This window comes from Helianthus annuus, chromosome 11, assembly GCF_002127325.2.
Source record: "Helianthus annuus cultivar XRQ/B chromosome 11, HanXRQr2.0-SUNRISE, whole genome shotgun sequence".
In the NCBI taxonomy this organism is placed as follows: Eukaryota; Viridiplantae; Streptophyta; class Magnoliopsida; order Asterales; family Asteraceae; genus Helianthus; species Helianthus annuus.
Window position 1 is genome coordinate 67,675,750 of NC_035443.2, and position 12,184 is coordinate 67,687,933.

General features: G+C 35.5%; 2 protein-coding genes across 2 annotated transcripts in view; both read left to right on the plus strand.

The window, feature by feature from the left end:
• The first annotated feature begins 363 nt into the window (after positions 1-363).
• LOC110910297 (kinesin-like protein KIN-14I) lies at positions 364-7,626 on the plus strand. The gene is made up of 16 exons (XM_035979902.1): positions 364-484; positions 1,535-1,701; positions 1,794-1,931; positions 2,007-2,231; positions 2,315-2,386; positions 2,985-3,107; positions 3,485-4,549; positions 4,915-4,996; positions 5,321-5,593; positions 5,698-5,804; positions 5,895-6,073; positions 6,173-6,319; positions 6,400-6,635; positions 6,823-7,022; positions 7,104-7,198; positions 7,286-7,626. The coding sequence occupies exons 1-16, from the start codon at positions 403-405 to the stop codon at positions 7,374-7,376; spliced, it is 3,282 nt and encodes a 1,093-aa protein (XP_035835795.1). The 5' UTR covers positions 364-402; the 3' UTR covers positions 7,377-7,626.
• Positions 7,627-9,040: 1,414 nt separating this feature from the next.
• Positions 9,041-12,184, plus strand: part of LOC110869170 (probable protein phosphatase 2C 5) — a 3,695-nt gene continuing 551 nt past the window's right edge. The window contains exons 1-7 of the mRNA XM_022118464.2: positions 9,041-9,215; positions 9,758-10,014; positions 10,114-10,285; positions 10,673-10,890; positions 10,983-11,090; positions 11,167-11,292; positions 11,388-11,620. Of these exons, the coding sequence (XP_021974156.1) occupies positions 9,799-10,014; positions 10,114-10,285; positions 10,673-10,890; positions 10,983-11,090; positions 11,167-11,292; positions 11,388-11,620 (1,073 nt within the window). The 5' untranslated portion in view covers positions 9,041-9,215; positions 9,758-9,798. The remainder of the gene's footprint in view (positions 9,216-9,757; positions 10,015-10,113; positions 10,286-10,672; positions 10,891-10,982; positions 11,091-11,166; positions 11,293-11,387; positions 11,621-12,184) is intronic.

Genomic DNA, 12,184 nt, shown 5'->3' on the forward strand with positions numbered 1-12,184 from the left:
TGTTTTTTGCCATCTAATCAACTAGAAAAATGAACAAAATTAATACATAAAAATTTTAAAAAGAAAGGACCTAATATTAGTTTTACACATGTTTGTGGATCATTTGTGAACTTCCAATTCTAATTTCCAAAATTGAAAAACAAAGGACCTAATATTACTTTTGTGGACTACTACTTTTGGTAATTTCCATTTCCATTAATAATATAAGTATAGTAGCATGTTGGACAGATGGAATTCAAAGATGCATGCATATCAATGGTGCACAAACTGAGATTATTATTAACCAACCATCCGGTGCCCAGAAACGACCTCAGATTTTGTCGCTTTTAACATTCACAAACAAATTAACAATCATTTGGTCGTCATAATTTGCATGACAAATTGTTTGATAGTTTGATCAAGATGACGGGATCGGAAGATGCAGGCATGACCACTGCCGGTGAAGATACCGAATCCGAATACATGACGGAGGATGAGGAAGATCGTAAGTATTTTAAGTTATGCATTCTTTCTAGGGTCATTGACAGCGGCTTAACCAGAACTTCTTTGTCAAATGGTTATCATAAGACTCTTTTCTACCGGCTACAACTAGAGGGTGTAAAACATGTTTTTTTTTTCTAGAAGAATCTCAGATTGTATATATAAAAAATTTACAAATTTCTATGTTCGGGGGTTAGCGGACCCTCTTGACCCCCTCTGGTTCCACCCCTGGTCATTGATTAATGTATGTATGTATGTATGATGATTGATATTAGTTTCATTATTGATATGTTTTGGAATTATGGCCTCATTCATGCATTGTTAATGACGGACGAAGATTGTAAGTAAATCTTTTCTTTTTATAAGGGGCCCCAGTTTAGAAATTCGTCTTAGGCCCCAAAAAGGTTGAGCCGACCCTGCGTAGGTCTATATATGTTGCATTTGAAAAACAAAGTGAAAAGCAAAAAAACTGAATATAGAATTCAATCAAGTACTTGAAAGGTTATTAAGCAATGCATTACCTTTTTCGTGTTCATAATTACCTCAAAAACCTCAGCATAGCTCTCAATTTTACCATTTGCAACGGTGCATTACCTTTCAGTGGTCATGATTTATGTGACCCAACTAAGAAATCGGACATCGAGTTTTTATTTTTATATGTGACGGCGTGACGCATATCATAGTTTTTCGACTGACCATAAGATTTTTTTTAACTTACTTAGAAAAGACCGGTATGTACATGTTACATTAGAAAAAAAAAAGTGAAAAGAAAAAAAATATATCAAATTCAATTAGGTACTTCAATTATCCATTCTAAATGATGAGTAAACGATGCATTACACGTTTCATGGTCATGATTACCTCGAAAACCTCAGTGTAGATCGTAGTTTTACCAGTTGCAAGGGCAAGTTGACATTGTTTCTGTGACCCAAACCAAACCAAAGATTCGGACGTGAGTCAAGAGACATTCGAGCACCGAAAAAATCATGGGTCCCCCACTAACAAGGATTAATGATTGACTGTTGAAAACTGAAACATAGTATTTGAATTGCAGCAACAGACAGATATGATGCAGCAAGATGGCTAAGGAAGAGGGTGGGTGTAGTGGTTGCAAGAGATTTACCAGCCGAGCCATCGGAAGAAGATTTTAGGCAAGGATTAAGAAGTGGGATGGTCCTCTGCATTGTTCTTAACAAGATTCGGTCCGGTTCTGTTCCTAAAGTAAGATTCAATGTCACTTCTTGATCTTTGATCTTTCTTTTTTGTTTTTTGTTTTCATCTTTATGAACTAAATTTGGATCAATAACGTGTAGATTGTGAACGCACCATCGGCTCTCTTCTATACACCTGACTCAACAGCTCAAGCTGCCTACTTTGAAAATGTTAAAAATTTTCTTACAGCCATTGAAGAAATGGGCCTTCCGACGTTTGAACAAACTGATTTGGAACCGGTAAATATCCTTAATCAAGTGTATAAAATACCCTCTAATGTTATTATAATGTGTTATAAATTACACTATGTTCAGGGGGGAGATTTTTCTAGTGTGGTGGACTGTATACTTGCCATGAAAGCTTATAGTGAAAGCGGGGCTAGTGACTTTACATGGACTCCAAGACCGTCTAGAAGTCGAAAGACATTTCTACGCAATAACTCAGCACCGGCCATGAATGCCTTTGCAAGATCCCAAGGTGTTAGCATTAATGAATTGTTGGCGGATCAATTTGGCGATGGAGATGACCTTGAAGAAGAGGTTTAAGTTCTTCTAATAGTTATGAAGGAGATTAATCATTAATCGTTAATGGCAAATTTTACTTCTAAACATGTGATTTGCAGTGTGATACCGGACCTCTATACACGATTGTTTCGGATCTTCTTGAAGATAGAGAGGAAGAAGACATTCCTATTGTGAGTTCTCTTTGACTTCATTACCATGTAGTAAGTAGTCTAGTAGACATGGCAAGATTTGTGGGGACGTGGGTCGGGGAGGTTGGGTGATGAGTCATTTTTAGTACGGGTCAAACTGGTTAGGGTGGGTTAGGTTGACACGTAACACTTTCTAGTACCTTTTTAAAGTTCTATAATAAATAGCTAATGCATTAATTGTAATTACAAGTATTATCTAAATCTTTGAATAAGAAGATTTATGAGTTTATATGCATTAACAATAAACTTTGAGTGACTTTCAACATTTTGAACCATTCAACCCATTTAACATGTTTGGATAGAATGCCACTCAAACACACACACACAAATAAACTACATAAAACACGAGGATTTACGTGGTTTGATCTAAACCGACCTACGTCCACGGGTGGAAACTAGGCTATTCTTTATTGAGGTGATAATTAAATTCCAAGTACATACATGATTTGTAGAGACTAATTAGGGTTTAGCAAAGTTGCTAAACCAACAAATGGGTACTTGTTCCTTCAATTACCTAGAAATTTCCTAGAAAAGTGTCTTATTATTATTATTATTATTATTATTATTATTTTTACCACAGATTGTCGAGAATATACTGAATAAAGTCAAAGAGGAATTTGCAAGTAGATTGGGAGTTACAACTAATGATGAACAAGGGTTAGCTGCAATTGAGTCTCCTATATCTCAACCAAAACCTCTAACGGTATCATCATGATCCATGAATTGTGAGATTTAATACTGGGCAGTTTGTTACTCGTCTTCCTGCTATCCTTATGTAATTTGCCCTGGTGATTGGAATGAAACAATTATATTAACAATAAAAAAATTACAGGGCTAACTACATACAAATGTAACCAACTTTTAAAAAAACTTATTTAAGCTACACTGATCTCATAACCGGTCAACATGTTGACTTTCTACTAATGTGGCTTGAAGTTAAAAAGCAATCTTTAAATAATCATCTTAAGATCATTTTTTTTTAAAAAAAAAAACTTGAATGGTTTATCTTGGCAAAAAAAGTTGGTCACTGAAAAAAGATTTGGAATTAGCACTTCAGAATGAATAATTTCAAATTTAAAGATTCACAATCTGATTAGCAAGAATATTTTAAATAATGAGAAGGAGGAAGAAATAAAAAAATTAGAGGAAGAAAAAGCTGCAAGAGAGCAAGAACGCATAAATAAAGAAAAGGAATTACGTGCACAACAAAAGGCTAAAAAGGAAGAGGAGGAGCGCATAAAAAAAGAGAAGGAATTACTTGCACAACAAGAAAAGGCTAGAAAGGAAGAGGAGGAGCGCATACAAAGAGAGAAGGAATTACTTGCACAACAAGAAAAAGCTAGAAAGGAAGAGGAGGAACGCATACAAAGAGAGAAGGAATTACTTGCACAACAAGAAAAGGCTAGAAAGGAAGAGGAGGAACGCATACAAAGAGAGAAAGAATTGCTTGCACAACAAGAAAAGGCTAGAAAAGAAGAGGAGGAGCGCATACAAAGGGAGAAAGAATTACTTGCACAACAAGAAAAGGCTAGAAAGGAAGAGGAAGAGCGCATAAGAAGAGAGAAAGAATTACTTAGACAGCAAGAAAAGGCTAGAAGGAAAGAGGAAAAACGCATTAAAAGAGAGAAAGAATTACGTGCACAAAAAGCACAGGCTAGAAAGGAAAAGATAGAACGCCTAAAAAGAGAGAAAGAATTACTTATACAACAAGCAAAGGAGAAAAAGCTAGAGGAACAACGCATAAGAAGAGAGAAACGGGAACTTGAAAAACAAGAAAAGGCTAGAAGGCGAGAGGAAGAGCGCATCAAAAGAGAGAATCTATCACTTGCACAAAAAGAAAAGGCGAGAGAGGAGCAAGAACGAATAAGACAAGAAATCGAATTGCTTGCACTACAAGAAAAGGCTAAAGAGGAGGAAATTGCTGCAATTGAGTTAGAAGGGATTAATAGAGAGAAAGAATTATTATTAGAAGAAGAAAAGGCTAACAAGGAGGAGGAGGAGCAAGAACGCATAGAAAGAGAGAAAGAAGAAGAACGGGCTAGAAAGAAAGATGAATACAGAAAAAGAATGGATGAATATAACAAATTACATGTGAACACTCCAAAGCAACGTGAGCTAATTGGTCAACAAGATAACGAATTACAGGTACTAATGGTGGGAAATGGGCGGGTTGAAATGGGGGTGATCAGGTTGAACCAATTTTTATCCAAATCTTTTACATTTTTTATGATAATTTAGTGTGTCAAATATGATTACAAAGATATTATTGTTTAAATAATAATCTATTTTTTATGCATTAAAGATACTCTATGGACTTTAAACTTGTTTGATTCTTTATAAACTCTTTTTTTCATTTTCGTCGTTTGATTTGTTAAAAGATAACACATGACTTGAATTGACACATTAATAACTGAATGGTTGAAATTTTCACCTTGAAGGTTCAAATTCAAATAGACATAGCTAGATGTTATTATGAGTGCATGCCTGATAAATCTTTATATGTTATGCAGAATCTAAGAAGCACCCTTTCTACTGCAAAAACAGATGTGCGATCAATGCAAGATAACTGTCAAGAAGAAGCCGATAATCTAGGTACAGTTAGAGGCGGCAACATGTTGCAATACTACCCGGGTTGGGTTGAACTGAAAACATTTTTTTTTGTGCTTTTCCTTATGACTTCCCCCAAATAACTAAACCATGAAATATGAGCACTAACACTATGGCAGAATTTCTAAACAAAACAGTTTAGGAATTTCTATACATAAAAAATAACTTTCGATGACTTTCAACCCAGTTTGACCCGTCTAAGATAGAACATAACCCGATATACTGACACTCGTATGTACAATGTTCATATGAAAAATCTATCTTCAAGTAAGAATCTTGATTAAGAAAAAGCTATTATTGATTTGCCAGGAAAGCATGTGGATACTTTATGTCAAGCTGCAGCCGGGTACAAGAAGGTTCTAGAAGAAAACAGAAAGCTATACAACCAAGTGCAAGACTTAAAAGGAAGTATAAGGGTATATTGTAGAGTTAGACCCTCTTTGCCTGGACAAGAGAATCAAGTAACAAGTGTAGATTACATGGATGAGGAAACCGTAACAATTATTGTTCCTTCAAAATCTGGAAAAGAGGGCCGCAAAGCATCAATGTTTAATAAAGTTTTCGGTCCCTCTGCAACTCAAGGTCATTATATTAAGGTCCCCAAAATCTTTAATTTCTTGATGAGAATATGACACTTGTATATATCATTACTAATGAACACACGCTTATGTCTCTTGGTCTTGCAGAAGAGGTATTCTCAGACACCCAACCATTGATACGTTCAGTTCTCGATGGATTTAATGTTTGCATATTTGCATGTGGTCAAACGGGCGCTGGCAAAACTTACACACTGGTAAGATTTTTTTTTTTTTTTTTTTTTTTTTTTTAAGAATTGATGATTAGTTGGAATGTTGATGACATTCATTGACTTGTGTGTTTGTAGACTGGACCGGCAGAACTAACCCCAGAAACAACGGGTGTAACCTACCGAGCATTAAATGATCTGTTTCTTATCTCAGAGGAGAGAAAGAACCTCATGAACTATGAGATTTCTATCAACATGATTGAAATTTACAATGATGAAATTTGGGATCTCCTTGTGACAGATGGAACTAGCAAATCATATCCTTATTAACTCTTATATATATATATATTTCTTTCGTTTCAAAATGGTTACCGATTTCTCTTTTATATTGTCTTGTTGTCTTAATAAATGACCACATTAGAGATCAGTCAGCCTGCAAAGAAGGGAATAAATTTACCTGATGCAAATCTTGTACCGGTTTCATCAACTGATGATGTTATGAATCTAATGAACCTTTGTAAAAAGAATCGCGCAGCGAATGATCGTAGCAATCGTGCCCACACGTACACATTTAGTATTCTATTTATCTGTAGTACCCGCTCTGATACCATGATAGTTATAATGTACATATTTTTTTTTGTAGTTTCCTCACGGCTCATGTTTTTGGGAAAGACTTGACATCCGGGACTGCAACTAGAGGCTGTATGCATTTGGTCGACCTTGCTGGAAATGAGAAACTTGAAAATTCAGATGATGAAGCAACACATATTAATCAGTCACTTTCTGCATTAGGAGATGTTTTGGTAGCTCTTGCCAATAAAAGTTCTAAAGTTAACTACAAAAATTGCAAACTCACACAATTGCTTCAAGACGCTCTCGGTATATTATTGTTATTATTATATAATTATTTATTATTATTACTATTATTTATATTGTTATTATTATTGTTATTTTTTACTCTACTTTTTTTAGACAAATATATTGGTTTTTCTTTTCTGAGATTAACTTTTTTTAGTAAAAGTTTAGAAGAAGTTGTGATGATAAATCTGGTATGTTGGTTTGCTAGGAGCACAAGCAAAGATCCTAATGTTTGTTCATGTGCATCCTGATATGGATGAAGCTTTGGAAACACTCAACACATTTAAATTCGCTGAAAGATTTTCGGCCTTAGATAAGTCTACCGAGGTAAAGGATTTAAAAGAACAAATTTGCTTATTGAAATCGGCTTTAGCCAAGAAAGAAGCAGGAGACCCAGGGTGGCAAGATGTGAGTAACATTATGCATTTTCTACTTACATAATTTAAACAAATATTATATATATTAATGTTGAGTTTATGCAACATACAGATGATAAGTTCACCAAGAGGTGGAGACCAAAATGGTGGTTTTGAAGACGAAGATGACGCAAAGGGCAAAAATCCAGGTTCAAAGCAACCAGCCAAGTATGATTATAACCCCGTTTTGATTAATGTGAGGTCAACAAGATCTCTCGTCTTTGTGTTGACTTTTTTTTTTTTCTTTTTCATCAGGAGTGCTCCCGCGAAAAAAGCAGCTGCGGCACCTGCTAAGTCGGGGAAGCCGGCTGCAGCTGCTGATCCCAAGAAAAAGAAGGGAAAGTGATTACAATCTCTGTTTGATTCGGTTCGATTTCGTTTTTATGTTTTTATTTGTTCTTTGATAAATATAGTGGCGTCTTGTAAGTACGTCCAAATGAGTCGACGCAGCCACAGTTGTTTTAATATAGATGTTGCAATATTTTGAGATGTCGACCAACTGGAGTTGATTTTACAAGATGCTGCATTTGTTTATTTGTATAAATGTTTGCAAACATAGAAACCCAAAGACAATGGAAGGGACATTGATTCTATTGTATGTTGTGTGCTTTAATATTCAATTTGTTTTGGAAAAGTTTGATGACATATGCAGTTTTTGTCCAATAGTTGAGTATATAAAACTTTAGGAGCTCCATGTACTTATGTGAGAGGGATATTACTTTTTAATGGTAGAGGACCCACCAAGTGTGTGAGAAGGGGGTACGGTTACATCACCCTTTCAAAATCATAACGTATACCATCATTGTCGACGTCTCATATGCCTACACCATAATTGTTTGACAATTATTTGGATATTTCACTTTATGTGCTTGATTATGTATGATATCTTATATATCACTAGCCCTTTATTCTAGGATATATTTATGTTTGGTTTGTTGTTTATGTTAATCTAATAGATTCACATGTCTACAATCAAAAGGGGTTATTGGTTTAAGAACTACTTCAAGGAAGATTCCTTATTAAGTTGACCACAGTGGCAGAAGATAAATCATATTTAATTTTCTAACTACTTGTAAAAATCTTGGCTTTCCAACAAAATAGAACTTGCAACACCTAGTTAGTTTTACAAGACATAACAAACAACTTTAGAGATTGAGAAATATTAAAATATGAGACTTAAATGCTATTTTAGTCCCTATGATTTGGACCATTTTGCCAGTTTAGTCTAAAGGTTTCATTTTTCGCCTGCGGATCCAAAAATGTTTCGTCGTTGCCATTTTAATCCACTGGGTTAACTTCATCCATTATTTCTGTTAACGAGCAGTGGCAATTCGGTCATTTTATATAGCTGAATTGCCCTTATAGTTAACAGAATTACATATGAAGTGACCGAACTGCCCTTCTCGTTAACATAAATAATGTATGAAGTTAACCCAGTGGACGAAAAATGGCAATGGTGAAACCTTTTTGGACCCACAGGCAAAAAATGAAACAATTGGACTAAACTGGCAAAATGGCCCAAACCACGGAGACTAAAATGGCATCAACTTAAAATACAAACATAAAACTTGATTGTGGGTCGAGTGGATGTTAAGGCCTAATTTCGGCCTAAATCTAATTTTGACTTTCCGTACATGTATAAAAATACATTCGTGTACATCATATTACTTACTTGATGCTAAACACCCTAAATTTCTCACTACAATGGCAGCGGAAAGGATGTCTTTTTTCATCAACCAACCTAATTCAAATATGTGGAAAAAACTGATGTATACCGTGGTGATAGCCGTGATATGTAGGTTGTGGATTAGTAGAAACGACAAAGAATTTAATGGTAAGGAGGTTTCGATCCAAAAGACGGTGGAACTAATCAAAGAAGATACTTTTTCGCTTAAGAATAAATCTAAGATATTTGTTATAATGGTGTGTGTGTGTAAAATATTACAAAATTAGTAAAAATATTACAAAATTAGTAAAAATGACAGGCTGGATTATCAACCAAAACGGACGACATTTGCCCCAAACCCGCGTTTCTCTCTCCTAAACAAACACATCATCATCATCTTCTCACCCACTTTCTCTCTCTCTCTCTCTCTCTCTCTAGGGTTTCAGGATTCCATTCACTTCTTCAACTGGATTCAATGCTGCTTTAGCTTCTTCTAGATCTGCTTTCACCTTCTTCGCTGTAAGTCACCCGCCTTTTTCCTTTCAATTTCTTACACCGCATGTTTTCAGTTGCATTATGCAGGTTATACGTTTCTGTAGATTCGTGTTTTGTAATTCAGTGTTAGCTGTTCGTATTAATTAGGTTTACTGCTTACGGTTCTCTGAAACGGTAGTTGAAATCGATTGCAGTGGAGATTTAGGTTACGGTTTTGGGCGATGGTACTGAAGAGTTATGTAGAATTGTAGATCATCTGAATGTTATTGTTGTTTGGATTTAGATTATCTGATGTGATTTTGAGCACGTGTTTTCAGTTGTGTGTATGAGTGTATCTGCATTATGCAGGTTATATGTTTCTGTAGATTCGTGTTAGTTGTTCGTAATTTCGTATTGTTTTTGGTTTTACTTATGGTTTTTCGAAATGGTTCGAGTGGAGATTTAGGTTATAGTTTCCGTCGGTTTTGCTGAAGAATTATGTAAAAATTTAGATCATATGAATGCTGCTGTTGCTGGATTTAGATCATCTGATGGAATTGGGTAATGTTATTTTGGAAATGAAATAGGGTAACAGACAAGGAATTATTATGAGAATCAATAGCTTAAAATGAGTGAAAAGGAAACTATGAAGATGAAAACAATGCCTCCGCTTGTACCTCTTGGGACTCTGATAGGTCGTGAGCTTAGGCATGGAAATGTGGAAAAGCCTACTATCAATTATGGACAGGCGGCCCTTGCGAAGAAAGGGGAGGATTATTTCTTAATCAAGCCTGATTTTCTGAGAGTTCCCGAGGATCCATCAACATCTTTCTCGGTTTTCGCGGTATGTATAAAAATTCGGAGACCACTACATTAATAGTATATAAGCCACCTTTGTAGTTAGGTTAATGTCTATATTATTTAAAATCTATTGTTTTGACAGATATTTGATGGGCATAATGGTATATCAGCTGCCATTTTTGCAAAGGAAAATTTGTTGAACAACATTTTAAGTGCGATTCCTCAAGGATGTGACCGTGAAGAATGGCTTCAAGCGCTTCCTCGAGCGTTAGTTGCAGGGTTTGTGAAAACTGACATAGAGTTTCAACAGAAAGGTAATGTATCATATCCTTTTTTCATATCTTGGTTGTAATAAAGCATGCCTGAGGTGCTCAATGCGATATTGAAAGGGTTAAAGTTGGTCAAAGTTAGGGTTCGTAGGAGGATGATATGTAAAACAACCAAAGGATGAAGAAATTATGAATGGTTTACTAGATAAAAAGGCTGATATGTAAAAGAGATGAGAGTGATTGTGGTTGTACATAAAGCTTATATGGTTGTACATAGAGCAACGCCATGCCTTACGTGAAACTATGACCTAGTGCTTGCTCCTCAGCTATGGGGACCTAAACGCCTCAGAGCGCCTCGTGCTTTTTAGAACCAAGTTTTCAGTCATACTATCACTATCAATTCTAGGATTGATTTGTTTTTAAAGAATTCAGGCGAGACATCTGGTACAACTGTTACATTCGTTGTGATTGACGGGTGGACTATAACCGTTGCATCTGTCGGTGATTCACGATGCATATTAGACACACAAACTGGTGTGGTATCGCTACTCACAGTTGATCATAGGCTTGAAGAGAATGTTGAAGAAAGGGAACGTGTAACAGCAAGTGGTGGTGAAGTTGGGCGCCTCAATATCTTTGGAGGGAACGAGGTAAAATTATTAAAAATCGATTTCATTTTTTTGTACTTTTGGCAAAAAAGAAAAGCTTTAAATATTATAACTCCGTGAATATAATATTATAGGTTGGTCCACTACGTTGTTGGCCTGGCGGGTTGTGTCTCTCAAGGTCCATTGGTGATACAGATGTTGGGGAGTTTATAGTTCCAATACCACACGTTAAGCAAGTGAAGGTGGAAAATAATGCCGTGATATTGTTTTTATATGTTTCAATGTTATTAAAGTATAGCCAACGCGTTTTATCTGCAGCTTTCAAATTGCGGGGGGAGACTTATAATTGCTTCTGATGGTATTTGGGATGCGTTATCATCTGACATGGCTGCTCAGTGTTGCCGTGGATTGCCTGCAGAGCTTGCTGCAAAGCTTGTTGTCAAGGTGTTATATCTTTCAACTAATGAAACATAGCAGTCTTACATTAACTTAATCACTGATTCTAAGACCTTAATCTAATGTTTATAATCCTGTTTCAGGAGGCTCTTAGGTCGCGTGGACTAAAAGATGACACAACATGTGTGGTTGTTGATATCATTCCTTATGGTTATCCAGCCATACCTCAAACACCTAAAAAGAAACAAAATCTGCTGACTTCACTTATTCCCGGAAAGAGGTTTCATAACTCTTTGAATAAAGAACCGAATAAGCTTTCAGCTGTTGGGACTGTAGAGGAGTTATTTGAAGAGGGGTCTGCAATGCTTGCTGAAAGGTACCTTAATGATCAACAACTTCTATAATTAATTGACACTAGTTATCGAGTAAATTAATTATTTTTTTATCGAATTGAGTAAATTACGATTTTGGCCCCTGTGGTTATATCACTTTTACCCTTTTAGCCCAAAAAGGAATCTTTTAACATCTGAGCCCCCAACATCTTTTTTTCTAACCCATTTGGCCCCTAACACTAACCCCATCCATTTACTTTTAGGGGCCAAAAGGGTTAGAAAAAAAAGACGTTGGGGGCTCAGACGTTAAAAGATTCCTTTTTGGGCTAAAAGGGTAAAAGTAATATAACCACAGGGGCCAAAATCGTAATTTACTCTATTGAATTATTAGAGCATCCATTTTCAAGCAATCCATCATCCTTCCAATTTCCACATCATCATCATTTACGTTTATTTTTGGTATCCAACTTATTTATTATAATATAACATATTTAAAATGATACAAGGTTATATATTTATTAATAAATGTCTTTGTTAGAAGTTACAATATTATAAGATCTTTAGGTTCAATTCCACGGAAGTTATAAAAGTTAATATTTAATAGAAGT